Here is a 27,751-nt window from a genome sequence, read left to right on the forward strand (position 1 = left end):
TGTTTTGTAAATAAGTTCATTTATATCATTTTTTAAATTAGATTCCACATGTGAGTGATAGCGTATGATGTTTGTCTTTGGCTCACTTCACTTAGTACGATAATCTCCATCCATGTTGCTACAAATGGCATCATTTCATTCTTTTTTTACGGCTGAGTGATATTCCATTGTATATATGTACCACATCTTCTTTATCCATTCCTCCACTGATGGGCATTTAGGTTGCTTCCATGTCCTGGCTACTGAATAGTGTTGCAGTGAACACTGGGGTGCATGTATCTTTTCGAATTATGGTTTTCTTGGATATACTTTTGAGAGGAGCAGATAAAGCCTGGTCGGCCCATCAGCTTTCCTTGCTGTATGGCCCTGGGTAACTCACTTACCCTCTCTGGGTAACCCATGGTTGTCAGCCTCGATCAAGGATTGCTGGAGGATGTTAGACAAAACTGTTAAATACGTAGCCTGACATCTGGCGTTCTGTAAGCCGTCTGTGCTTAGCAGTTGCCATTATTATTGTTGTTATTGTTATTATTATTATCGTCATCATCATCCCATATCTTCTCACTCTACACCTCAGCTGCCACCTCAGTGAGGTGGAGGTGCTCTGAAATTTCCCTGGCCTGTGCGTCAGGGTCTGGGGCCTCTGCTCCCATGGACAGTAGGATCTGGGGGCTCTGCTTCCATGGGGTGCTTTTCAGCCTAAGTGGAACAGAGATATGCAAACAATTTATCTGCCCCCAGCTGGGGCCTTTATCTGACTGGTCAGACAACAGCGTCCAAACACAGTGGGTCACTCCAAACCACCGATAAGAAAGGAGTCCTGGAGTTGGGGCAGGACCAACTGAGCCCCCTCCAAGGGCCCACTGGACACCTCCTAGTCAAAAGCACAGGACCCGACTGTGAGGCCTTGGGGTGTCTGGGGGTTGATCCCAGGCCCATCGGTGCCACCTGGTGCTGCCTGAGTTTGCATATGTCGCCTGCCTCTCTCTGTGCCTCAGTTTCCCCATCTGGAAAATGGGGATGATAATCGCATATCCCTCTTGGGGGAGTTTCGAAGATTAGATGAGTCAGTGGAGGGGAAACTTGCGGCTCAACATAGTCAAAGGAGTGACTCACCACGTATTAACTATTGGAATGTACCAGTTCACACGGTGTGACCTTGACGACCCTCCCAGGAGCTCCAGTCACAGCCGCTCACTCACCAGGGGCTGCCAGTCACATCTCTGGGTTGGATGGCCTCCCTTGCACCTGGCACAGCCTGGAATTGTACTCCTGGCTTATTTGCTTACTTCTTCATTGCCTGTCACTCCACCATTAGGATGTCAGTGCCGCGAAGGCAGGGAGTTGTGTCCATCTTGGTTGCTGCCGTGTGTTAGACACATGGCACCCTGGAGGTGCTCAGCAGTCAGTTTGCCAAGTGATCAAAGGAGAGAAGTGAACGGTAGTGCAGTTCAGCTCTAATTTATGGATGAGGAAATGGAGGCTCAGAGATGTCAAAAGTATTTGCACAAGGACACACAGCAGAGGTTGGCAGACTTTCAGGGAAGTGAATGCCTTAGACCTGGTAGGTCACCTGCAGTTTCTGTTGCATACTCTTCTTCCTCTTTTGACAGCCCTTTAAAATTGTACAAGACCCTTTTCTTTCATTATTGCCTCCCCCTAAGGAGCCCTTTTAGACAGTTTTTTTCCCTAATCACTTCACCTCATGAAATTTTAATAGCACAGGTATATTATATATCTATTTATATACTGTATCTATATCTATTTATCTATGTTTTATAAATAAAAAGAGCAAAAATGTTTAGCCCCCTCCATCGCCCCAAGAACCAATTTTTGCCCCTACTGAGAACGGATGGATCTGGAACAGAGTCCCTCCGCCTCGGCACTGCTGACACTGGGGGCCGGATGACTCTGTGGGGCTATCCCAGACCAGCCTCCCTGTCCCCGCCCCCTCAAGGCCAGGAGCCCCCCAGTCGTGACAAACACAGATATCCCCAGACATCGCCTTGGGGTGCAGGATCACCCCAGTTAGGAACCTCTGCGCTAGGCGGACAGTTTCTTTGAATTGACATCAGCTCTGGGACATAGACTCCCTGAGCCGGTCCTCAGTTTACCAACCTCATCCGTTGGGTAGATTTAATCAGATGGCGCTCTGGAGCTCCTAACACAGTAAAAACTCAGCAAATGAAAGCTGCCCATCTGGGGCCTGGGGCATCTTGGGGCATTGGACATTAGCTGGCCTTTAGCATTATACACTCTGGGTCCATCTGTTCAGACCGAAGGAAGGTCCATTTTAGGACCGGGCCTCTAGATGGGAGGAGGAAGAATTATCGGTGTCTTCTTTGTTTTTTTTCCCTTGATTTTTCACGGAAAAATCCAGAGCAGCTCAGCCCGATAGAACTTTGTGTGGTGATGGTGGGCGTATTCGGTGCCGTCCAGTTCGGTCGCCACCAGCCACGTGTGCCTGTCGAGTATTGAAAGGTGACTGGTGCGGCTGAAGTCCTGAAACTTTAATTTCAATTTAGCCAACTTAAATTTCAAGTTGCATGTGACTCGGGGCTCCCGTACTGGACAGCTCCAGAAGACAGGGTTTCCAGGAGCCAAATGACAGGCAGGTGGTCAGCAGGTGGGTGAGAAATAGTTCACGGTTTTAGAGATGATTAAAGATAAGATGGCAGGGACTTCCCTGGCGGTCCAGCATTAAGACTCTGTGCTCCCACTGCAGGGGGTGGGGTTCAGTCCCTGGTCAGGGAACTAAGATCCCACATGGCCTGCGGCATGGCCAGTAAGATGACACAATAAAAAGGAAGGAGATTCTGACACCTGCTACAACGTGGATGAACCTTGAGGACACGATGCTCAGTGAGAGAAGCCAGACACAGAAGGACACACAGTGTGTGATTCCACTCACAGGGGGTCCCCAGAGGAGTCACATCCACAGAGATAGGAAGTAGATGATGGGGGCCAGGGGCTGGGGGAGGGGTGGGGAGTCAGCGTTTCATGGGGACAGAGTTTCAGTTTGGGAAGATGAGAAAGTTCTGGAGATGATGGTGGGGATGGTCACAAGATACTATGAATGTACTCAACGCCACTAAACTGTACACTTAGAAATGGTTAAATGGTAAAGTTTATGTTGTGTATATTTCAACACAATCTAAAAATCAAATTAAAACAATTTTTAATGAGATGGCCTATAATTACAGCATCATATTATTTAGAAACTACACTTATTTAAATTTAAAAAGAACTACCAGGAGTATAGGAGAAAAAAGAGAGAGAGCTTCTTCAGCCCAATAAAGGGATCTGCAGAAACCACAGCTAACATTATTCTTAGTGGTGAGAGACCGAATGGGTTCCCCCTAAGATCAGAAGCAGGATGAGGACACCTGCTCTCACCACTTCCAGTCGACAGGGTTCTGGAAGTCCTAGTCAGTGCGAAAAACCAAGAAACAGAAATCAGAGGCATACAGATTAGGAAGAAAGAAATACAACTTGCCCTATTTGCAAGCGACATGATGGTTTTCATAGAAAATCCCAAAGAATCTACCAGAAAAAGAAAAAGACTCTTAGAACTAATATGTGAGTTCAGCAAGGTTGCAGAATACAAGATTAACACCCCCAAACCAATCGCATTTGTAAATGCTAGCAATGATCAATTAGAAACCAAAATTAAAAACACACTCTCGGGGCTTCCCTGGTGGCGCAGTGGTTGAGAGTCCGCCTGCCGATGCAGGGGACACGGGTTCACGCCCCGGTCCAGGAAGATCCCACATACCACGGAGCGGCTAGGCCCGTGAGCCATGGCCGCTGAGCCTGTGCGTCCGGAGCCTGTGCTGCGCAACAGGAGAGGCCACAACAGTGAGAGGCCCGCGTACCGCCAAAAAAAAAAAAAAAAAAAAAAAACACTCTCATTTACGATTGCTGCCCAAACCTACCATGTATTGAATGTCAACTTGGCACCAACCCTCTTACACTTGTTATTTACTGACTTGGAGACCCAACAGACCCTGGGAAGTGAGTTTTATTATAGTCCCATTTTACAGATGAGGAAACTGAGTCTCAAACAGGTGATATGGCTGGGCTGAGGTCAAGAGCAGTGAATAAGGGCTCCAGACTAGAGCCAGCCATAGCCTAGGGCCATGGCTTTCAAGGTACAAAGTAATAGCACCCAAGACAGAAACAGCAAGGAGATAGCAATAATAGTAATAAAACCCTCCTTCCAGTTGGTGAAGTGCTTACTACATGTCAGCCACTGTTTGAGGCCCTTGATTGCATTCATTATCACCTTTTCCCTCCCGAACAGCCTCTGAGGGAGATTCTGTCATTGTGCCCATTTCACAGATGCGGGGAGTGAGGCACAGAGAGATGAGGGGTGGCGTCTGAGGCCCACAGCCTGGGCTGCCTGGTTCCAAAGCATAAGCACACAGGCGGCGCTCAAGAAACATCCCCCTTCTCGGGTAGGCCCCTGAGTGCCAGCCGGGCACTGTTGCCCGCTGAGTGCGTGTGGGTGCTGGTTCCGGAAGAGGGTCTGTGCCCAAGGCCTGGAGCCCGACAGCTGGCTGCCCGGGCTGGGCCCTTCCCAACCCAGTGGCCACCCGTGCCCAGCCATGCGGCCATCCAAGCAGGACGGGCCGGCTCCAAGGGGCCGCTGGCTGCCCGAGCCCGGGAGTGGCCACAGGGCACGGGGCCGAGCTGGGCACAGCCCTCTCACCACTGCGCAGCCTGCCCAGCCTAGTCGGCCACGCAGGGGCTGCTCAGCCCAGCCAAGGAGGGCTGCCTGCATCCGCTCCTATCGTGGATGGGGAAACTGAGGCAGGTGGGGCCGCTCCTGTGCTGTTTACAGCATCTCTGGGTCTTGCCCGCAAGTAGGTGCTCAGTGCACAGCGTGTGCAAAGGCAAAAGCGCGATGCCAGGCAGACGGCGAGGGCCCAGTGACTGTTGTGCGAAGTGTCATCGTTATTATTATCCCCAAAGCAACCCTGGGTGCACTGAGGCCCCAGCAGGGGAAGTGACCCCCGCCCCCTGGGACCACGTGTCCTTGGAGGTTCCCAGAGCTGGGATGGGAACACGCGTGTCTCATCGCAGAATCCAGGCAGCTCACGCAAGCGCCTGCTGGATGTCGGGATGTAAGCACTAGCTACCGAATTAAAACAACAAGGGGCAGGGGAATTCCCTGGCGGTCCAGGAGTTAAGACTCTGCCCTTCCACCGCAGCGGACACGGGTTCGATCCCTGGTCAGGGAACTAAGATCCCGCAAGCGGTGCGGACAAAAAATAAAATAAAATGATACACTACTGTGTAAAAAAACAACAGCAAGGGGTGTGGGGCGGGGCACTTTTTCGTCATTCTAACCCTCCCTTTTCCTTGCCTACAAAATGGGTACACTAACAATGCCAGATTTGCGGCTCTCTTCATGATTTAAGGGAAAGTATGAAATGAGAACAAGAAAAAACATCTGTGGTCATGTTAGGGACTTAAAAATAACAGTAATAACAATAACGGGGTGGATGTCACCATGGATCTAGAGCTCAGTATGCCCTAAGCGCTTCATACGTATCAGCTCCTTGCCACCTCCTGGCAACCCAGCCAGGCCTGTGAGATGCTTTCGCACATTTGAAGAGAAGACTCTGAGGCGCAGGGAGGTTAAGCGATTTGCCTAAGGTCACACAGCAATTAGCTCTGGGCCTTGGAGTGTGGCAGGTGGGAGGGGCCTGCTTCTCTTTCTCTGGCATTTGATGGTGATTCCCGCCACCTTTGTCCTTGACCTGAGAGACAAATGGGGGAGGGGGGCTAGGGGTCCTGTCTGGCTGGGCTTGTCCATTTCCTCTCCCCCGCAGTCTGGGGTGGAGGGTGTGAGGGCTGCAGAGGGGCCTGGCTCTACTCGCCCTCCATCTAGGCCTCCGGAGCCAATAACGCTGAGCTCAGCGTCTGTCTGCTTCACCCGGCTGCCAAGGAGCCTGATTATTTTTAGATAAGATGGAGGGGCGGGCGCCGGGGTGGGAGGGAGCCCCCAAGCCCGGCGGGTGGGGCCGGAAATGTCACAGCTGCAGAAATATGCCCCTCGGCCCCCTCTCCGGGGATCCTGAGTGGCAACCCAAGACCACAGGCTGGGCCCCCAGGACTCGGAAGGCAGAGGCGGTGGGGAGGGGGCCCGAGGGACCAGGGACTCACCTCTCTGGCCCTCTGTTTTCCCGTCTGTGAAATGGGCGTGAGAGTTCCCACCTCATATGGCAGAGGCAGGATTAAATGAGTTATCCTCACTTGACAGATGAGGAAACTGAGGCTCAGCGAGCACTTCCCCACGACTGAGCCAGCCCCTCCACTCGGGTTCTCGCCATGGTTCAGGACACAGGCAGGCTGGCGCTTAGTGACCTCCGACGTCCATGACCCCCTGGGGCAGCAGCCAGGGAGGGGGCCGTGCCATGCTCCAGACCACGGGCGCCGGCCCAGCCTAGCACTGGGCTGATGTCTCCTCCCCTCCTGAGTGGGGGTCCCTGCGATGTCACAACTCCCCCTCCCTGTCTTTGCAGATGCAGAGCAAAGTGGCAGTCCCCGGGCGGGGATGGGCTCCGACCAGGAGGACAGCAAGCCCATCACACTGGGTGAGTCTGGAGGTGGCGGGGTGGAGGGCACGGGCCCATCCCCATCTTTTCTTTAGGAATCGTTTCCGGAGCGCCCCCTGTGGGTTCTGTGTGATCCTGCGTGAGCACCTGAGTCACTCCTCCCAGCCATGCTGTGGAGTAGGTGCTGCAGTTGTCCCATTTTGCAGAGGCAGGGACTGAGGTCTGGAGACGAATATGGGCCTTCCCAGGGGCATCCAGGGAGCTGGGGTTGGAACCCCCGACCCTGAGCTCCGGCGTCTGGGCTCTGAGGTGCTCCCCCCGTGGGAGAGGCCCTGGTGGGCCCTGCAGTCTCATGGGACATTGAGTGGATGAGTAGGACAACTCAGTTCTGTGTTGCGGGTGTGGGAGCAGAGCCAGAAGGACAGAGAGGATTTGGAAGCTTCAGAGTCCCTGCTTCTACTCTGGCTCCCTGACTACTCCCTCCCACAGTCTGTCCTCCTGAAGTGGTCAGAGGGTACCCGTGAGCACCTGAGTCAGGCCCCGCCCATCCTCTGCCCACAGCCCTCCAGGGTCCCACCTCCCGGGGGTAAAAGCCCAAGTCCTCCTGCCTTCCCCTCCTCCCCTCCTCCCTCTCCCCGCCTCGCTCACTCTGTTCCAGACACACAAGCCTCCTCGCTGTTCCTCCAGCACACCAGGCACCACCTGCCCCAGAGCCTCTGCACGTGCTGTGCCTGCGATCTGGACAGCTAACTACTTTCTCTTGCTCCAGATCCCCCAGGTCTCAGCTCAAATGCCTCCCTCTCAGAAAGATCTTCCCTGAGCCCCTCAGCTCAAGCAGCCTCAGTCACTCTCAATCTCAGCCCTCTGTTTTATTTCCTTTCGAGGAAGTTAGTGATCGCGTATGTATTTGCTTAGTTGCTTAGTGATTGCAAATGTGTTTGCTTCTCACCTAGTGGAACATCACCTCCTCAAGGGCAGAGGTGTTTGTTTTGATCACTGCTGTGTCCTCAGTACCTAGAACAGGACCTGGTACACACTAGGTGCTCAAAAACCATTTCTAGAAAGCAAAAAAGGAGAGAAGGAAGGATGAAGCAGAGGGAAAAAGAGAAACCAGAGGGATTGTATATTAGGGGCAAGGAAGGAGGAGAGATGAAAAGGGAGAAAGGAAGAAACAGCCAGTGGGTGAGGGCATCCCCGTTGGAAGGTCCGTCACAGGCATGCACAGGGAGGCTGGATGGTTCCAGGAGGTTCACAGGCCCCCAGGCCACACCTCACTGGCCATCTGTGACCCGAGTCCTCCTTGACCTCCTGTGATCCCCAGGCGCCTCCCTCCAAGCCAGATGTTCAAGGCAGGCGGCGGGGGCCATGGCGCTTGGCCTGGTCCCGTGGGGAGCTCCAGCGTCTGGTAGAGGAAATCACTTCCTCCCCGCCCGCCAGGGAGTCCCCTGGAGATGGAGCTGGGCGAGCACTGCACAAACAGGAAACCCCGGTGGGGGTGGGGCGGAGGGGCGTGCTGACAGCAGTCGGCCAGCTGGGTCAGCAGGAAGTGGCCACGGCCACTTCCCCCTGGACACTGGGAGCCACCGCCCTGTCCTCCTCGGGATGTTGTGGTCCTGAGCCTCCTATCATGGGCCTGGGCAGGTAGTAATTGCTCAATGAATGGTGGACACAAAGCTCATAAGCAGGGGGCTTGCGTGGCAGACAGCTGAGGAGCTGGGCACCGCTGTGAGCTCCCTGCGGCCACTGCTGCCCCCTGGGGGCCTGGACAAGAACTGCTCCCACCCCCCTCCCCCAAAGCCGAGAGCTGCCGTTCTGTGGGTCCCACCTCCACTCTGACCACTCTCTCTGGCTCCTTCAACTCCAGCCCTGTTGGCCTCCGATTTGCCAAGTGCATCCCACCCCCAGGCCCTTTGCACAAGCCACTCCCGCTGCCAGGAACATCGTAACCCACAGGGAGGTGGCAAACGTCAAGTTTAATATCATCCTCGTCGGGGCAGCCAGTTCTCACCAGGCAGTTTCCCTGTGCCAGGTGCTGTCTGGGCACTACCCAGATTTTCACCCACGTGTTCGCCTTATCCACCCCTACCTTGAGATCTTGGTTGAATGTCACCCTCCCAGGGAAGCCTTCTCTGAGCCCTTCGTGTAAAATAGGTCCCCTCCCCAGCAGGCTCTCCCGACCTTGACTGCCTCACCACTGCCTGACACATCTCACATTTAACTGAATCGTCTTTAATAACTTTCTTTTTAAATTGCGGTACAACACACATAAAATGTAGAATTTTAACCCTATTAAAATGTACCGTTCAGTGACATTAAGTACATTCACAGAGCTGTGCACCCATCACCTCTGTCTAGTTCCAGAACATTCTCATCAACCCACAAAGCAACCCCATCTCCATTAGTCACTCCCCCTCCCCGAGTGACCGGGAACCCACTCTCTCAGTGGATTTGCCTGTTCTGGACGTTTCCCATCAATGGAATCACACAGTGTGTCCTTCTGTGTCTGGCTTCTCTCACTTCCCTCGTGTTCTCAGGGTCCATCCACATTGTAGCGAGTGTCAGGGCTTCACCTCTTTTCACGGCTGAGTGACGTTCCCGTGTGTGGAGGGACCACATTTTGTGTATCCATCATGGTTGATGGACATTTGGGTTGTCTCCAGTTTCAGCTACTGTAAATCATGCTGCTGTGAACATTCATGTCCAAGTGTTTTTGACTTCCTGCTTTTATGTGGCGTCCTTCGCCCACCCTGGGCTGTGAGTCCAAGAGGGCAGCTGCTCCTGTACGTCTTGTTCCCCACTGTGTCCCCAGTGCCCAGCTCGGGGCGGACACTGGAGGTGCCTGGTAATGGGTCCTGCCTGTGAGGGTCTCCGGGTGTGACAGGCCTGCTCCCAGCTGTCTTGGGTGGGCCAGTGCTCCCGCCCTCTCGAGGCCAGCCTCAGTTTCCAAATCCATGAAGTGGGTCTAAACAACCCCAGCCCAGAGAGGAGGGTCCCTCTTCCTTTGACATTAGGCGGGAATGGGTCTGGGCACACTGGGGATTTAACTGCTGCCTGTGGACCCTCCATTCACCCCATGGTTCTGAGCCCCTGCCGTTTGCCAGGCTCTGGTCCGGGCACTGGGGACACCACAGAGCTCACAGCCTGGAAGCAGAAGGCTAAGAGACTGCAGCATTGCATGGGGTGATGAGTGAGGCAAAGGAAGCAACCTGGTCCCTCCTAGGTAGTAGCATTCATAGCTCACAACCACCCGAGATGACAGGGTGTATGGTCCCCACTTTTGAGATCAGGGAGCATCAAAGCTCAGGGAGGTAAAGTGACTTATCCAAGATCACACGCCGATTGGGCAGCTGAGATGTGAACCCAGGTCTGGCCTCCACTTGTGTGCGCAGCCTGCCATAGCACGGGGGCTCCCGAGGAGGGCTGGGAGGCGGTGTGAAGCCCAGGCTGGAGAAGGGGAGGCTGGCTGAGGCTGCCGTGAGAAGGACTGAGCAGAGACTCAGGAAAGGAGATCCGCTCCAGCTGTGTTAGGGCAGAGGAGTCCCCGTAGGCTTGGAGGGCTGAGCTGGCCATCCTCCTGCTGCAGGGCTGTGGTGGTTGGGGAGCGGGGTAGACAGGGTGACTGGCCAGGCTGGGTCCAGCCCCCGGAGTCTGGGCAGCCTGGAGGTGTCAAGGGGGGGAACAGACCCAGCTCAGCTGGCCGCCTGCTGACCCCCATCCTTCCTCTCTTTTCCAGACACCACCGACTTCCAGGAGAGCTTCGTCACCTCCGGTGTGTTCAGCGTCACTGAGCTCATCCAAGTGTCCCGGAGTAAGTGTCCCCGCCCACCCTGTGCTGGGACCCGAGGTGGGGGGGTGGGCTCACACAGGGGAGGACTGTTGGAAAGGAGAAGTGGCTTCGGGATGGGGGCTCTAAGAGGGAAAGGGACTCGGGGAAGGAGGAGGAAGTAGCCCATCACCCTGCCCCCGTCCCCCACATCCTCTCCAGCCACCCTTGTCACCAAGCCTAAGTCTCTAGGAAGGGCGGTATCCAGGCCTTTCCCAGAGTCTAAGGTCAGGGTGACATGCTCTTCCCCAGAGAAGACTCCAGATGCTGGGTGGAAGGGCTAAAGAACCTTCTGCCCCAGTATCCCCCATTCCTGGGACCTCCCTCACCCCCCCCAGGAGACCCCAGAGGCCCCCCCCCCCGCAACCTATTTCACCTCTTGTCCTCTTGCCTTACCTATGGACCTGCTGGGGACCTACCCCCATCCCCAGACACCCCCATTTGAATCCTACCCCAGGGACCTCTGGGCACTATCCTGCCTTAACCTTAACCCTTGCCCTCCCCATCCAGATCAGCAGAGCCTGGCCTCTGAGAGTTCTGGGAAGCTTGGCCTCCAGCTTTGTCTATGCTTCTGCCTCACAGTGTGACCTTGGCCTCTCTCAACGGCCTTGTTCTTCTAACCCATCGTATAAGGCCAGTTTCAGCCAAATTAGGAATCAGGCCAATCTGGGAAGCGGTTCCTTTTCGTTCTGCCAGCCCCAAGATGGCTCTCCCCACCCCTCCAGGGCAAAGTGCAGCCCTGGACCTTGTTCCTCCCTCATCCTCCTCTCTGTCGCCCTCCACAGCACCTGTGGTGACTGGAACAGGACCCAACTTCTCCCTGGGGGAGCTGCAGGGACACCTGGCATATGACCTAAATCCAGCCAGCACCGGCATGAGAAGAACGCTACCCAGCACATCCTCCAGCGGGTATGTCCCCGGGGCCCCACCTCTGGGCACCTCACGCCCCCCCCCCCCCACCTCCATCTGGCCCCAGCTGGTTCATTCCTCTCCCTGTTTTCACGTTCTACCTGGGAAACTCTTATTCATCTTTCAAAACCCAGCCCCCAAGTGACTCTTTCCCCAGCCCTGACATCCCACGCTGGGCTCCCACAGCCTCGAGTCCTACAGGCCTAGCCCCTGCGACTCCATGAGAACACAGACATCGGTTCTTGCTGAGATATGCTGTGTGATCGTGAGCCGGTCACATTCTGTTTGCCTCGGTTTCCTCACCTGCTAAGTGGGACCATAATCCTACCAGGTTGTTCTGAGGATTACAGTAGGTCAAGCGATCAGCCAGGCTTTCAGGGCTTTAGTCTCCACTCTGCTAGCTTGCTAGCTTGGCCCTTTGCTGAGTCCCTCCCTGCCCCTGGCCCCAGGTGTCCCACCCAAGTGATGGGCAGGTTAAAGCGGATGTCATCTGAGAAGCAGCCGAAAGTCCGCGACTCGCGTGACGTCTCGCGATAGCACCCTCCTCGCCCTGCCCCCTAAGAGCCGGAAGTAGCAAAGCCCGCCGGGCCCGTCTCCGTGGTAACCGGTCTGCTGGCTTCTTTCCTCGCCCCTTAGGAGCAAGCGGCACAAATCGGGCTCGATGGAGGAAGACGTGGACACGAGCCCCGGCGGCGATTACTACACCTCGCCCAGCTCTCCCACGAGTAGCAGCCGCAACTGGACGGAGGACATGGAAGGAGGTGGGGCTGGCGGCGGGGGCTGACCGACCTTCCGGTCTGGGTTACCGCGACAGTGACTACGTGTTCCGGCAGGCACTGCGCGGGCACCCCGGGGCGGAGAGTCGGCCTGGAGCCGCGGGGCCTCCTGGGAATTGTAGTCTCGCGGGCTGCGCGCGGTTGGAAGTAAAGTCCGGGTTCGCGTTCCCGGAGCTCTTCGGTTCCGCTCTGGCCGGGGAGGATGGAGATTATCCCTTGCCCGACTTTCCTGCCCTCCGCCTGTTAACGGCCCATCTCTGTGGGGTTCCTGCTATACAGAATTGACTCAGTAGCGATTCTGATCAACAGGGTGCTTCATCCTCGGGTCTGCCGTAGACGCTCAACTACAGCGTCCTGATACGTGGGTTACCTTTCCACTGGGGTCCTCCCTGTAGTCCTTTTTTTTTTTTTTTTTTTGCAAGATTCCCATCTCCATGGGATCTTGCTCTCTGTGAGTCCAGTTCCATAGGAGCCCCGCCTCTTTTCTTATAGCATCCTTTTCCTGGTAGATTTTCTTGTTGCTCTTCTGTCTTCATAGGGTCCTCTCCAGAGTGTCTGTTTCATGGGGCTCCTGTTCTGTAGGGTCAGCAGTTCCGTAGAAGCTTTTTTCTGTTGAGTGCTGGCTCCTCCTGATTCTTTGCTTACTTACCGTCTCCCTAAGGGCATTCTCCAAAGATTTCCCTTCTTTGGAGTTTCCATCTCCATCACAAGGTTCTCATCTAAAGAATCCCTTTCTGGGAAGTCCCTGGTGGTCCAGTGGTTAGGACTCGGTGCTTTCACCACTGCTGTGGCCCGGATTCAATCCCTGGTAGGGGAACTAAGATCACGCAAGACGCGCCGCGCGGCCAAAAGAAAAAAAATCCCTTTCACCTTAAGATTCTGCTCTTCAGTGGGCCAGCGTTGCACTTAAAGGAAATGGTTTGCAGAGGAGCCTGTGGGGAGGATGCCCCTGGCATTCCTCAGATTCTCAGCGGGGTCTGTGCCCCCCAGCTTTAGAAGCATGTCTCTACCCGGTCCCTTATCCCTTAACAAGGGTTCACCCCACCGTATAGCCTAGTGGTTATGAACGTGGACACTCGAGTCCCCCAGCCCTTGCAGCTTCCTGGTGACCCCACCTCTCTGCGCCTCGGCTGCTTCATCTGTAAAATGGGGGTGTTAATACCTGCAGTACCCACCCCGTAGGTTTATTGTGGGGATTAAGTGAATTAATGCATTTGATGTCCCTAAAACAGGCCTGGCATATAATAGGTACCCAGTATACCTTAGGATTTGTTTTCTTCTCTCCCCCTCCTCCTCTTTCCCTCTTCCCTCTAGAGTCTGATTTCTTATAAAGATCTGTCTATACAAAGTGCCATACCTATAGGATTCTTGAAAAGCAACATAACATTACAATTAAGAGGGCAGGTTCACTATAACAGAAAAGAATCTGATATATATATATATATATATGTACACACACACATATATATATACTTATATATATGGAACTGAAACATTTTGCTGTATACCTGAATTATTGTAAATCAACTCTTCTTCAATAAAAGAAAGAAAGAGAGAGAGAGAGAGAGAGAGAGAGAAAGAGGACAGGTTCAGGCATCAGAGAGACCAGGGTTCAAATCCCGGCTCTGTCTTTGGCTGTGTGGTGTGTGGGCTGTGTAACCTTGGGCAGGTTACTTAACATCTCTGAGCCTCGGTTGCCTCATCTTCAAAGTGGGAGTGATGAAAACCATCATTCTTTTGGAGAGTTGGAAGGAGGACACGATAGAATGTGACTTAAGTAACCACCTGGCACATAAGTGACCAGGAAACAGGAGAGTTTCTTTGGTGTTCATGTCTTTATAAAATTCCCATCTCTTGGAATCGGTCTCTAACACAGCTGGTTGTGACATTTGAGGTCCCAAGCCTCCTCCCTCTTCCTCATTGTGGGTTCCCAGGTATTTAATGCTGGGAGGACCTCTCTATTTATTAGGCTTTAACTTTTTTTTTTGCGGTACACGGGCCTCTCACTGTCGTGGCCTCTCCTGTTGCGGAGCACAGGCTGCAGACGCGCAGGCTCAGCGGCCGTGGCTCACGGGCCCAGCCGCTCCGCGGCATGTGGGATCCTCCCAGACCGGGGCACGAACCCATGTCTCCTGCATCGGCAGGCGGACTCCCAACCACTGCGCCACCAGGGAAGCCCTAGGCTTTAATTTATGGGTCAGAGTGTCTCTACGGTTCTGTCTCTGTGGGTTCCCTATCTTTCTAAAGTTTGTCTCTATAAATACCTGTATTCAGTAAGCTTTAAGTCTGATTGTAGATAACAGAAAATACAAAAGGAAGTGCATTTCTCTCACAAATAAATGTCCAGCCATCAGCTACCCTGGGCAAGTGTGATGTGAGGGACTCAGTCTCCTGCCTTATGTGCCACTGAATGTGGTTTTCATTCCTACCTCATGGTCCAAGATAACTGCTGGAGCTCCAGCCATCATGTCTGCTTTCCAGCCAGCAGGAAAGAAGGGTCAAGTCTGGGCATGTCCTCTCCCTTTAAGAATAATTTTCAGAAGATGCACTTACCCCTTCTGCTTATCTCCGGGCCCCTGAGTTAGTCCTAAGGCCATACTCTGCTGCAAAGGATGCTGGGAAATGTAATCTTATTTGGGTCAATTATGTGCCCATCTCACATCAAGGGTTCTGTTACTAAGGAAGAAGGATAAAGCAGATATTGGGAGACAGTTAACTTCTGCCCTATCATTTACTGATTGGGAACTCAAAAGCACCTCTCACTAACACTGTGATTGAAGAGGTTGTCTACATATAAAATGAATACTACTTGGAGCTGAAAGACAGCCTGTGCTGATGTAGCCACAGCAGCCCTGAGAGGAAAAATTATAGCTTTAATTGGAAAAAGAGAAAGGCTGGAAATAAAGAACCCAGCATTCAATTCAGGATGCTCAAAAAAGAAAAACAAAATTTTAAAAGGAAGGAAATGCTAGAGAGGGCTTGATCCAACCTTCCTACACTGAGAATAAAGTGGCCATGATGGGGGAGGACAAAGAGGAAGCCTGTACCAGCTTCTGGTGTGTGATGGGGAAATCACAGAGCTGGAAGGGAATGCCAGAGGGGGTCAGTCCTCCTATAGCTCCCATTGGTTGCCTCAGGTGATGGCAGACTCACTCCCTCCTGTGGGAGTCTCAGTACAAACCTCTAGTGTGTGCCTGCCCCTGCCTTCCGGGTGCTCACAGGCTCGTAGGGAGATATGAATTCTATCTTTTCCTCCCTCTCTTCTCCCTCCCTCTTCTTCCCCTTCCTGCCCATCCTTCTCCTCCTTTTTCTCCTCTTCCTGGTTTCCTCCGTCTTCCTGTCTAGACAGTCCCCAATTAGCTGTTCATTAAGGGGGTTAAGCTGATTAGAGTACTCTCTCCCTTCCTCCGCTGTGGCCACCACGGACAGCGCCCAGCTAACCCCCCAGCCCCAGCCTTCTCACTCCGGTGCCCTGGAGGGGCAGAGGCCTGGGGGAAATCTTGCCAGCCCCGCCCAGGCAAGACCCCTGCAGCCACATCTCTCAGACCCCATACACCAGCTTCCAGCCCTTTGCCACTTCCGTGCCCGGGCCAGGAGCACCAGGAGTGCCCTTTATCCTCCTGGCCACATCCTCCCAAGGCCTTCCCTGATTACCCAGCCAAGCGGGGCAGAAAGGGGGTCCCAGAGTGCTTTGCTCTTGCTGCTTCTGTGGCCCTCCCCCAGGGGACATGGGCCTCCCACAGGCAGTTATTATATGGAGTGAAGCAGGGAACTCCAACCTCTCTCCTCTCCCCCCATCTCTTTCTGAACTTGGAGGGCAGGAGGGGTTGGCAGAGCGCGGCCTGAGGAGTTAGAGTTGCCTTTGAATCCCAGCTCCACCACTTCTTGGCTCCCCAGGACCTCCCAGAGGGTCAGTTCTGCCCCCAGAAGACACTGGGCGGTGTCCGGGACGTCTCCGGCCATCATGACTGGGGGGCTCCTGGCATCCAGTGGGTGGGACCAGGGATGCTGCTCCACACCCCACAGCGCCCAGGATGGGCCCGCTGAGGATGACCGGTGTCAGCAGTGCTGGGGGTAGTGGGGGAGGCCATCCCACGTGTTAAGTGCCCAGTGAGTGGTGGCCAATCCCAGCAGAACTGCACTCCGTCCACCCACCTGTACACTCGCACACTCTCTGCCCACCCTGTGTTCCGGGCCCTGGAGACCCAGTGGTTGCCTGCAGTGGGCCCCCCAGGGGAGCTGGCATTGCAGGGGGACAGGCTAGTTTGTCAAGCAGACGGGTGGGTGCTCAGATGGGGGATGTACAGGCCCACCTGTTGGATGAAGCGTATGTGCTTAAACGGGGAACAGACAGGCACGTGTGACAGGCAAGTGGAAAGATACTTGGGGCTGGGCACCTACAGGCACGTGCATCCGTTAAGGTTTGTGTCTTCGACGGGGGACGTAGGGGTGCCTGACGCTTACGTGGAGATATGTATGTTAATCAGAAAGATGGCCACTCGGATCGGGGAGGTCAAGGGCATGCCTGTTAAATGGAGAGACGCGTGCTTTGATGGGGCATGTATGGGCACTGTGTTAACCAACATCGGTTGCTCACGTGGGGCCGTTCCCAGCATGTTTGTTCAGATGCAGGAACGCAGGCAGGAGAGTGACTCTTTCTTGCAGCGCCAGGCGCCCCCCGCCCCCCTCCTGGACCCTGGCTCCCAAAGGCCCCATCTCAGGAAGCTCTAGAAGGGCCTACGGAGGTGCAGCTGGGGGCAGGGTCCACGCCAGGCTATTTCCATCCAGGACAGGCTGTTCTAGGAAATCCTAAGTGAGCGTCTGACAGCCGTAACCTCATTCCCCCTGCAGCCCTGAGCCAGCCGGGAGCCCAACACAAACACACACACACACACACACACACACACACACACACACACGCACGCGTGCATGCACGCACGCATGCACGCACACACAGCAGGGCCAGCCTCTTTCCTGCCGGCTGCCCTGGATGCCACCAGCTCCTCCTGTCCCTGGGAAAGCCCGGGCCTGCACCCAAGGCCCCGCTTGGCCGCCAGGTCCCTCTGGGCCACCAACTGCATCCCAGGACACGCTCCCCCGCTCACACACTGATGCGCACCCAGAGCCGACCAGGGCAGCAGCGTCTGTAACAGCAAAGGCAGATGGTGGCCTGAGTGCCCATCGGGGGGCTGGTTCCCAGAGCTGGCTCACCCCTGGCCGTGCCATCGCAGAGAATGAAAGCACCCCACATGGAAATGCCACAGTAGGGGTGGGGGGAATGCAGCAGCAGCTCAGGTGGGACAGCCCTGGGGACCCACGCAGATGCCCACTCACAGAACCATCAACCCGAGACCCCAGCAACAGTGGTAGCGGCCTCGGAGGAGGGCAGGGGTCCTAACTGGGGCGGCTCTGCCCCAGGGGACACTGAGCCATGTCTGGGGACATCTATGGTTGTCATGACTGGGGGTGCTCCTGGCGTCGCGTGGGTGGAGCCAGGGAGGCTGCACCACGCCCCACGGCGCCGAGGACGACCCGCAGAGAATGACCCCGGCCCTGATGTGCGCAGCCTGAGGGCCACCTTTTGCGGGGTGGCAGGCAGTGTGTCCCTAGAGACTGTCATACTGGGTGAAGTAAGTCAGAGAAAGACAAGTATCCCATGATATCGCTTATGTGTGGCATCTAAAAAAAAAAATGGTACGAACGAACTTATTTACAAAACAGAAGTAGAGTCTCAGATGTAGGAAAGAATCCTATGGTTGCCAGGGGGCAAGGGAGAGGGAGGGATAAATTGGGAGATTGCGATTGACATATACACACTACTCTGTATAAAATACCTGGCTAAGGGCTTCCCTGGTGGTACGGTGGTTGAGAGTCCGCCTGCCGATGCAGGGGACACGGGTTCGTGCCCCGGTCCGGGAAGATCCCACATGCCGCGGAGTGGCTGGGCCCGTGAGCCATGGCCGCTGAGCCTGCGCGTCCGGAGCCTGTGCTCCGCAACGGGAGAGGCCGCGGCAGTGAGAGGCCCGCGTACCGCAAAAAAAAAAAAACCTGGCTGATAGGGACCTGCCGTGTGTAGCACAGGGAACTCCGCTTAGTACTCTGTGGTGACCTATGTGGGAAAGGAATCTTAAAAAGAGGGGATATATGTATGTGTATAACTGATTCACTTTGCTGTGCACCTGAAGCTAACACAGCATTGTCAATCAACTAGACTCCAATAAAAACTATTTAAAAAAAAAAAACAACCCTCACCATGTGTGAATCCACTGTGGGCCTCATTGGGTGCGTTTCACTGTAAAATGGATTTTAAAACAATTCCTAAACATGTCTGTCTCCAGATCCCCACTTACCCCAGAGCCCAATTCCAGAGAAGGGGCCAGGCCAAGGACTCTGCCTTTTTTTTCAGACACGTCGTCATCCTTTGCTGTCACTAGAAAAAGCCTCTGCAGAGGGGGGTGGGAGTGGGGGGTGGGATGCAGGGAGGCAGGCGGGGGGCATTCGTGGTTCTTCAGGGCGGACGTGTGCCCCGCATCTCTGGGGTCCGTCTTCCATGTCGTGACAAGGCTCCTCCTTAGCCAGCATCCATTCTGTGCCACGGCCTCCACGGAGGCTGGATGTGCCCATTTTACACCTTTTATTCATTGAGGCCGAGCTGGAGACCTTCTGGGTTCCCCAGGGCCACCGGGGTAGATAGTGAGACCCCCGTCTGCAGAGGAATGGCAGCAAGTAATTCCAGTGCGTGGGTGTGTGCCGGGCCCTGATCTAACGGCTTTACATGTTGTATTGCATTTAATACTCACGATGACCCTACAGGGAAGGTTCTGTCCCCCGGGTAAGGATTGATGGGGGGGCACAAGTACAGAGCCACTTGGGCTTTGGGGCTTTGGACCAATCCTCTGCCCACCCTGCGGCCTTCTCCAGGGCTCTGGTGTCCCTGGGGGGCAGGGGGCAGCCCTGAGCCGACTTATGTCTGGAAGGAGAGAAGGTGGGGGCCGGACTCTGTCGTCCAGGGGCCCGTGTGGCATCAGACTCCTCCTCCCGTGGGCCGTGTGACCCTGGGCGGCCCCCTTCCCAGCTCTCAGCCTTGGTTTGCCCCTCCTTACAATGGGCTCCCAGCCCCTCGTCCATGGGTTGCTGGGAGAAGGGGAGGCAGGGGCTCTGCGGGGAGGTGCAGGGGTCCTGGGAGTGGAATAACCCTGCCTGCCGGCCCTTGACCCTCTGGCCCTCCCCGCAGGCATCTCATCCCCGGTGAAGAAAACAGAGATGGACAAGTCCCCTTTCAACAGTCCGTCTCCCCAGGACTCGCCCCGCCTCTCCAGCTTCACCCAGCACCACCGGCCCGTCATCGCCGTGCACAGTGGTGAGCACTGCGGGCCCCGGGCGGGGAGGGGCGGCTGAGCCCTCTAACCAGGCCACTTATGGCCGGGGAAGTCCCACCGGCCATCTGACCACGAGTCCTATTGCTGTAGCCTCCCACCCGTGCAGGAAAGCCTGCAGCTGCCATGGTAGAGAGCACCTGGGCCTGACTCTTTTGGGGCCTCAGTTTCCCCTTCTGTACATGGAGGTGCAGCCCGGGACTCACCCCTCAACCTGCTCCCCATGTGTCATACTCAAGCGGCCCACCGACGGACCCGGGGGCAGAATGGCCGCAACAGGAGGCAGACACCCAGAAGGACACACACAGGCCACACAGGGGTACGGGAGCTCTCAGCCACACAGACAGGAAGTACCACGCTCACAGCGTGGGGTGTGAGCTGAGCCCGTCACCCGTCCACTGGGCTCATAAACGTCCCCCTCCCAGGGCTGTCCATAGGACCGAATGAATTAAATCAGAATGAGTTAAATAAGAGCTTGAATGTCACCTGTTGCCCCTTGGTTGTGATAATGATGATTTAGTTCCATACAAGGGCAAATACACATGCAGGGCAGAGGCAAACATCAAAATAGCACAACAGTTTAGACTAGGAGCCGGCCAAGCAGGCCCCCCCAATTGCCACTGTTCTTGTAAATAAAGTTTTATTGGCGGAGGGCCACACCCATCTGTTTACATGTCATCTGTGGTGGCTTTCAGGCAACGACGGCAGAGTTGAGTAGCTGCATCAGAGACCCTATGGCCTGGAAAGCCGAAAGTAGTTACTGTCTGGCCAGGGGCTAGAGAGAGAGGAAGGGGGAGTGACCACTAGTGGACACAGGGCTTCTTTTGGGGGCAGTGAACTGGTTCTGGAATTACGAAGTGAATATACTAAAAGTCACTGACTTGTTTAGAAAAAGAAAAAAAACAAGCAAATACCACACTGGAATATTACTCAGCCATGAAAAGGGGTGAAGCACGGACACTCGCTACAACGTGGATGGACCTTGAGACCACAATGCTCAGTGAGAGAAGCCAGACACAGAAGGACCCACAGTGTGTGATTCCACTGATGGGAAATCCGCAGACAGAGAGTGGCTTCCTGGTTGTCAGGGGCTGGGCGTGGTGCTAATGGGGACGGGGTTTCCTTTCAGGGGGATGAGAATGTTCTAAAAGAGATTGTAGTGATGGTCATACAGCTCTGTGAATGTGCTAAAAAAACACAGTGAATTGTACACTTTAGAAGCGTGGACTTTATAGTGTGCAAATAATATCTCAATTAAAAAAATATATTGACCCACCAGCCATTTATGGAAAGAGTTAACCAAGCCCCGGGTCAGGGTGTGGCCAGTCAGGCTGGGCTCGAACCCTGGGTCTGCCACCTGCTTGCTCTGTGGCTGGGGCAGAGGACATTCCCTCTGAGAGCCATGGTCATCCTCTGTCTTTTTTTTTAAATTTTTATTCAGTAGTCAGGACTTCCTCTGACCACAGCCGGGAAATGTTCTCTCTGATTTTTTTAAAATTAATTAATTAATTAACTTATTTATTTTGGGCTGTGTTGGGTCTTCATTTCTGTGCGAGGGCTTTCTCTAGTTGTGGCAAGTGGGGGCCACTCTTCATCGCAGTGCGCGGGCCTCTCACTGTCGCGGCCTCTCTTATTGTGGAGCACAGGCTCCAGACGCGCAGGCTCAGTAGTCGTGGCTCACGGGCTTAGTTGCTCCGCGGCATGTGGGATCCTCCCAGACCAAGGTTCGAACCCGTGTCCCCTGCATTAGCAGGCAGATTCTCAACCACTGCGCCACCAGGGAAGCCCCCATCCTCTGTCTTAAAAAAAGACGTGATGGGAATTCCCTGGCGGTCCAGTGGTTAGGACTCAGCGGTTTCACTGCCGAGGGCTCAGGTTCAATCCCTGGTAGGGGAACTAAGATCCTGCAAGCCAAAGATAAATAAATTTAAAAAAATAAAAAGAAATAAAAGTGCTCCAAGGGGTGATGCTAGAACTCTGTGGGGTCACAGTAGGTTCATCGAATCCGGGCGTGTAAATGACAGCAGGGCCTGGTCGTGGCAGATGCCACTGGGCCGCCACATATTCGTATTATTAAAGGTGCCGCAGCGTGGGCGTGACGCACACCCACAAACACAGTCACTCTGAGACAGGGCGGCCTGGCGGGAGCCCCTGGTGACCACTGCCCCCCTCCTCTCCACAGGGATCGCCCGGAGCCCTCACCCGTCCTCGGCCCTGCACTTCCCCACCACGTCCATCTTGCCCCAGACGGCCTCCACCTACTTCCCGCACACGGCCATCCGCTACCCACCTCACCTCAACCCCCAGGACCCGCTCAAAGATCTCGTGTCGCTGGCCTGCGATCCGGCCAGTCAGCAGCCTGGACCGGTGAGTTTGGGGGGCACGACCTCCCTGGGGCCCTGGCGCGAGTGTCAGGCAGCCCTTCCTCCGCCAGGGCAGCTTCTGTTTTACAAACGGCGGGGTCCACAGCCCCTGGAGCCAGACCGGGTGGGAATGCAGGCTTTTGCAGATGTCTGAGCGGACGGTATTCTAGGAAGCCCCCAAATCAAACACGGTTACGGCTGAGCTCAGGCCGCCTGTGGCCAGACTTCCACCAAAGCTTTTGGTGTCCAGAGCCTTTCAGATCTGGGAACCGCGGGCGAGGTGGTGGATGAATGAATGCGTACGCGCGGCAAATGCGGGGAGATGCGTCTAGGCCGCCCATGAGGTCCAGCGATGCTGTTTAGGAGGCGTGGAAGCAAAGCCAGTGGGTACACAGCAGCCTGAGGAGGCAGGGAAGGCATGGCGATCCCAGGATGCTGGAGGCCTGCGGGGTCAGGCGAGCACCGGGCACCCACCAAACTCGTCCCGGCCGTGCCCACCAGGCCGGTCCACAGCCCCGGGGTGGACGGCAGCCCGAGGCGGAGGGGCGCCCGCCGCCTTAACCACCTGTCTCTCTGTTCCCCCCAGTTAAGTGGAAGTGGCCAGCTCAAAATGTCCAGTCACTGCATTTCCGCTCAGATGCTGGCACCCCCGCCCCCCGGGCTGCCGCGGCTGGCGCTCCCCCCCGCCACCAAACCCACCTCCGAGGGAGGAAGCTCGTCGCCGACCTCGCCCTGTAAGCACCCGGGAAGGCGTCCCCGAGGGGCCCCTCCCCTCCCCGGCCCTGCCTCTGGGGTCGGGGTCTCAGGCCCAGCCCGGTGGGTACCGGCGAGTTTGGTGGGTCCCCAGATGGAGGCCTGGGGCCCACGTGGTCAGGTCCACACAGGGCCAAGGCAGCCTGAGGGGATGGCCAGGGGCAAGTCTGGGGTCCGCCCCCATTGGCCGAGCGGCCTGGGGCACCCGTGTCCCCCCTCTAGGCCTCTAAACCCTCTTCCGTGCAACAAGCAGCTGGCAGTGGGTGAAGATCTCAAAGTGGAGGTGGGAGGGCCCGACCCGGCCCCCAGAAGCCTTTTGTCTGAGGAAAGTGAGAATCTGTTGTGGTGATGGCGGCTTTAAAATCAGGACGTCTCACATAGAAATTCCAGAGTTCCGGATTCTCCGGGGAAACTGGCCCCAGTGGGCCCTGTTCCTGCTGGTAACCTGGGCTGGGCCACATCTTTAGACAGGACACACCCTGCCTGCCCACCTGACCCCAGGAGGCCCTGGGTTGGCTGCCTCGCCTTCTATAACTTTCTGCTCTCTGGATGTGGGTCCAGGTGGTAGCCTGGTGGGAGACCCTGGCTTGGTCTCCTAACCTTCTAGAACTTTCCACCCTCTGGATGTGGCTCCAGATTACGGCTCACCAGCCCCCAGGGCACCTCCCCCTCCCCCGCCACCCCCAACCCCAGTCCAGGGCTGCTCCAGGCTGGGAAGAGGTTCCTAGAATTCCCATCCTGGGGTCTATCTACCCCATCAGTGGTGGCTCTGCCCCCAGCCTCTCCCTAAATCCCCTTCCTCTTTGGGCGTCTCTCCCTCGCTCCCCAGATGAGATTCCTCACCCCACCCAAGCAGGAGGGGCCAGCCCTCCCATCTGGGCCCCATCGGCCCCCCTCCCCGCATGCAGCACCCCAGTATTTCTTCCCCAGCATCCACTGCCTGCCGAGACCCGGGGCAGCCTCACGTGCAGACGGGCTTTCTCCAAACACCATGATGGAGCACAGGGCACTGGGTTGCAATCCTGCCCCTGCATCTCGCTCCCTGTGTAACCTTAGGCAAACGTCCTCCCCTCTCTGAGCCTCAGTTTTCTCAGCCGCAAAATGGGAGAGTCACCAGAGGGTGGTGGCGAGTGAGTCAGTGCAATAGATCAGGGAGAACATTTAGCGGGAGGCCGGGTGCAGAGGACAGAGTCGGCATGCGGCGCTGGTCTTCACCTACTCTCCCTGCTTTCTCATCTGTGAAATGGGCATAATGTTCACGTCTGCCGCGTTGAGGCTGCCGAGGGTTAAAATGGGATAGTGCCCAGTGCCTGGCTTACAGTGACGCTTAATAGACGAGGGAGAAACATGGATTTCTTCTCCTTCCTCTGCACCGGCTTCTGAACTGCAGGTGCAGCCTGCTTCCCAGCCCCCACCCCCAAATCCCCCAAGCCTCACCACCTCCCACTTACCTGCGCTCTGGTGGAGACCACATGGGGACCCTCCCGCCACCCCCGTCCCCTCCCCAGCCTGGGTTGCGAATCATTCACTCACCGGCAAAACATAGTGCGATTAAAATATAATCATATATATATATATATATATGTGCACACACGCAGCCTTCCCCATGCCCTCTCCAGGAGGGAAATTAATAAATAAAACGCCCTCAATAATTCATGGCCCCCCACGCGGCGGGATGCAGGCCGCAGGAGCAGGATGGACCAGGCAGTGGAACACTGAATAATTCACAGGCGGTTTCTGGATTATGAAACTTTCGTCCTGCACCTACCCTCTCAGCAGACACCTGCCCGCGTGACCCCGGGGGCCCGAGACCGTGGGCTTTTCGGGGTGCCTGGACCATCGGGGGAGGGCGGCAAGCTCGGAGGCACCGGCTGCTGGGTATGAAGGCCCGGCTGTGTGACCCTGGGCAGCGGCCACCCTCTCTGGTGCTCCCGCGTCGCCCCCGCGCTAACGGGCTTTCGGTCTCTCTCCTCCCCGCAGCCTACTCTACGCCCGGCACGTCCCCTGCAAACCGTTCCTTTGTGGGATTAGGACCAAGGGATCCAACGGGCATTTATCAGGCACAGGTAGGGGCCAAGAGGCCGGCTGGTGGGGGGGTGGGAGGGGCAGGGCAGAGGGGCCGGCCTGGGCGCGCAGGGAGAGGCCGGCCTGCTGGGTCCCGTGCCGCCCCCGCCAGCCGCACCCCTGGCACGCTGGCCAGCCTCCCAGCCCCTTCCAGGGCCTCGAGCCCACGCCCGGGGACGTGGTATGGCCCCAAATCCTGCCAGGGGACACTCCTGGCAGAGCTGCTGTGGGGCTGGGATTTTCACCGCCCTGGCCCCATTTGTACCTATGGGAAGACTGAGGCTCGCAGAGGCAAGGGGATTTGCCCAGGATCACACAGCGCGTCAGCCCAGGCTTTCAACCCCCCAGCCTGCATCCCCTCCCACGCCGGCCGGAGGGAGGGACCACAGGAGAGGGAGGGTAGGGGGTGCCAGAGGACCCCAGGACACCAGGGGCAGGTGGGAGACTGAGGCAGCCCATGGCAGGGGGCGGGGCCTCCTGGTAGGACACGCAAGCCCCCACCCCTGGCTCCAGCCTGCGAAGTGGGAGTGGGGCGGCAGAGGCGGGGTTAGCATCACTGCAGCTGAGTGTGCACCAGGGTGGGGGGCATGAGGCTGGCTGAGGACGAGACGAGGAGGCTCAGAGAGGAGGAGTGAGTTGTCTGAGGCTGCACAGCAGTGCAGGGCAGAGCCTTGATGGGTCTGGAACTGAGACTCATGGCTCCCAGCTTCTCTCGGGGTGGGAGGTGGCCTCAGCCCCTGCCCACGTGTCCCCGACACCCGCCTTTGGGCCAGGGTCCACATCTGTGTTGCGTGCAAGCCGGGAGTGTGTTGGCAGGGGGTGTTCAAGGGTGGTGGCTGGACCCCAGAGCCGTGCTCCCTGGTGCGTGTTGGGGAGGGGGTCACGGGACATAAAACAGCCAGAGGGCGTCACCAGCTGCCCCAGGCCCAGTGAGGCCCAGACACACAGAGAAACCTCTTCAGGGCTGCCCAGCATCTCCAAATCCCCAGAGCCATAGAGTATGGGGCTTTGTGGGGTCCCCAGGGGTCAGGTTCGGATCCTCAAGCCACTTTGGGAGGGTCCCCCGCAGTGGAGTTCATGGGGAGGCGTGGGGAGGCGGTGGAGACGAGGATGAGACCAGAATCAGCCATGCTGACCATCCAGCACAGCCTGGACCCCTGGCGACCATCTGAGGCTGGCCAGGTTGCTGCTGGCAGCTCAGGGGGACAGAGTGGGTGGGCAGGACCTGGCTATCCCCCTCCCTCCCTGCCCAGACTTTAGCTGGGGGTGCTGGGGTCAGGGCACCAGGGCTAACTGCGGGGAGCTCTGAACCTGTCTCTTCTGGCCTTGGGCACCTCCTGGGAGTCTTTGAAGGGTCTGGAGCATTAGGGGACCAATTTTACCCAGAAAGGGCACTGAAAGGCCAAGACCACCCCACACACCCCTCGCACACCCAAACTGTAAGCGTCCTGCTTTACAGAGCCCCAGCCAGGATCCAGACAGAGGGGGTCACTTGGTCAGTGTTACCCACCGAGCTGGGGTGGCCCCAGGATTCCCCGCCTTGAGTTTTGGGTTCTGTCCCGGCCTAGACACCCCTGCCCCCCGGTGCTCAGGGAGCCAGGCGTTGCCGCTCCCACCCCCACTTGACAGCCCTCCCCGCTGGAGGCTGGGAATGTCCTAATTGCTGCAGAAAGCAAAGCTAATAAAAGTGACAGGGAGGGGGCCCTGGCCCCTTAACCCTTCCCCAGCCTCCCCCCCACCCCATTGTCAACCCCTGCATGGGGGGACGGGGGACCACCCGGAGCCAATGGCCTGCAAGGGGAGGGAAACCAAGGTGCCAGGAGGGGGGCGCCTTTGGTCACCACCCCCCTTGGCCAGCAGGCCCCGCTGGGGACCCAGAGAGAGTGGGTCTGGGGCTGTGGAGGAACCTGGGGGTCGGGGGGGGGCGCATCCAGGGCCCTGCCTGGTTGGGGAGGGGTGAGAGCCTGGTGTCAGGTAGAGTAGGGTGTCCAGGCAGGGGCATCAGCACTGCCAAGGGCTGGAAATGATGGGGAAACAGCCTGAATGTGGAAGACCTCAAATGTGGGCTTTGGCCTGGGGGCCGAAGGGAGCCACTGAAGGGATGAGAGGGAGGGAGGAGCACAGCCAGGGCTGGGAGTTGGAAAGAACTTCGTGGGGCTGGTGGGGGAGGGTGGCACGGAAGGTGACAGACGGATGAGAGACCCCAAGGCTTATGGAAAAGGCGAGGCCCCCCATCTGGGTCTGGTGGAGGACCCCGCCAGCACCACGCAGGCAGGACCACGGGTCCCTGGACTAAGGGCACCCAAGTCCCCCGGTGGGTTCAGCCCCCCACCCCCGGCAGACCCTGGAAGGAGGGAAGGGTGGGAGGAAGGGGCCGTGAGACCCGCTCCCCGCTCTTGGAGCCCCTTTGCAAAGGGCTCGGAGCCCAGAGGCCTCTCCTTTCTGGCCCAGTCAGCACTTCCTCCGCCTTCGTTATTCCTGGCCGGTTGGCTTTCCTCTGCCCCCACCCCCGGCCCCTGCCCCGAAGCCTGCAGCGGCTTCTCTCCCCGCACCACCTGCCCTTCCATCTCCTGCCCTCCCCACAGTCAGTGCCTTGCCCCCTGATCAATAGCCTCTCCCCTCAATCAGCGCCCCTCCCCCAATCGATGTCGGTTGATCTCTCCCTGATCGATTGCCCACCTTCTTCATCCCCTCCACCCCCGTCTCTCACCATCAGTCCCCCCAGTCCTGAGCCATCCATCACTTTGGCCCCCAGAGTGGGGCTCTTGTGGACTCTGACATCCCCGCCCCCTCCGCTGTGTGAAGGGGTCCACCCGGCCGAGCATTTTACACCAGAAGCTCTTTGCCCATCACGCCCATTCAGCAGATGAGCAAACCGAGGGCCAGAGGAATTTAAGCCACGTGCCCAAAGCCACACTGGTGGCTCCAGCCAGGCCAGGGGGATGCCAGAAGAGCCCAGAACTCACTACTGGCACCGCGTGGCCTCTGTCTCCCCCTCAGCTGACGGGGGACGATGTTGAGTTGAGGGTGCCCCCCCCCCCCACTGCTATGGGCAGAGAGCCTAGGAGGGGAGGAGGCAGGGAGGAAGGGCCTAGGGGAGGCCAGCCACCACCAGGGAGGGTCA

At 56.7% G+C, this 27,751-nt stretch overlaps 1 protein-coding gene across 7 annotated transcripts in view; it reads left to right on the forward strand.

The window, feature by feature from the left end:
• Positions 1-27,751, forward strand: part of NFIC (nuclear factor I C) — an 82,383-nt gene that overhangs the window by 36,561 nt on the left and 18,071 nt on the right. For 2 of the 7 annotated variants that reach the window (XM_033854739.2, XM_033854740.2), the window contains exons 3-10: positions 6,531-6,602; positions 10,297-10,371; positions 11,172-11,295; positions 11,932-12,056; positions 19,306-19,431; positions 21,630-21,814; positions 22,397-22,544; positions 24,544-24,629. In XM_033854739.2, coding sequence (XP_033710630.1) covers positions 6,531-6,602; positions 10,297-10,371; positions 11,172-11,295; positions 11,932-12,056; positions 19,306-19,431; positions 21,630-21,814; positions 22,397-22,544; positions 24,544-24,629 — 941 coding nt within the window. The remainder of the gene's footprint in view (positions 1-6,530; positions 6,603-10,296; positions 10,372-11,171; positions 11,296-11,931; positions 12,057-19,305; positions 19,432-21,629; positions 21,815-22,396; positions 22,545-24,543; positions 24,630-27,751) is intronic. The other 5 variants (XM_033854745.2, XM_033854738.2, XM_033854742.2 and 2 more) reach the window with 3 other exon arrangements.

The sequence above is a fragment of the Tursiops truncatus genome, chromosome 3, assembly GCF_011762595.2.
Source record: "Tursiops truncatus isolate mTurTru1 chromosome 3, mTurTru1.mat.Y, whole genome shotgun sequence".
Classification (NCBI taxonomy): Eukaryota; Metazoa; Chordata; class Mammalia; order Artiodactyla; family Delphinidae; genus Tursiops; species Tursiops truncatus.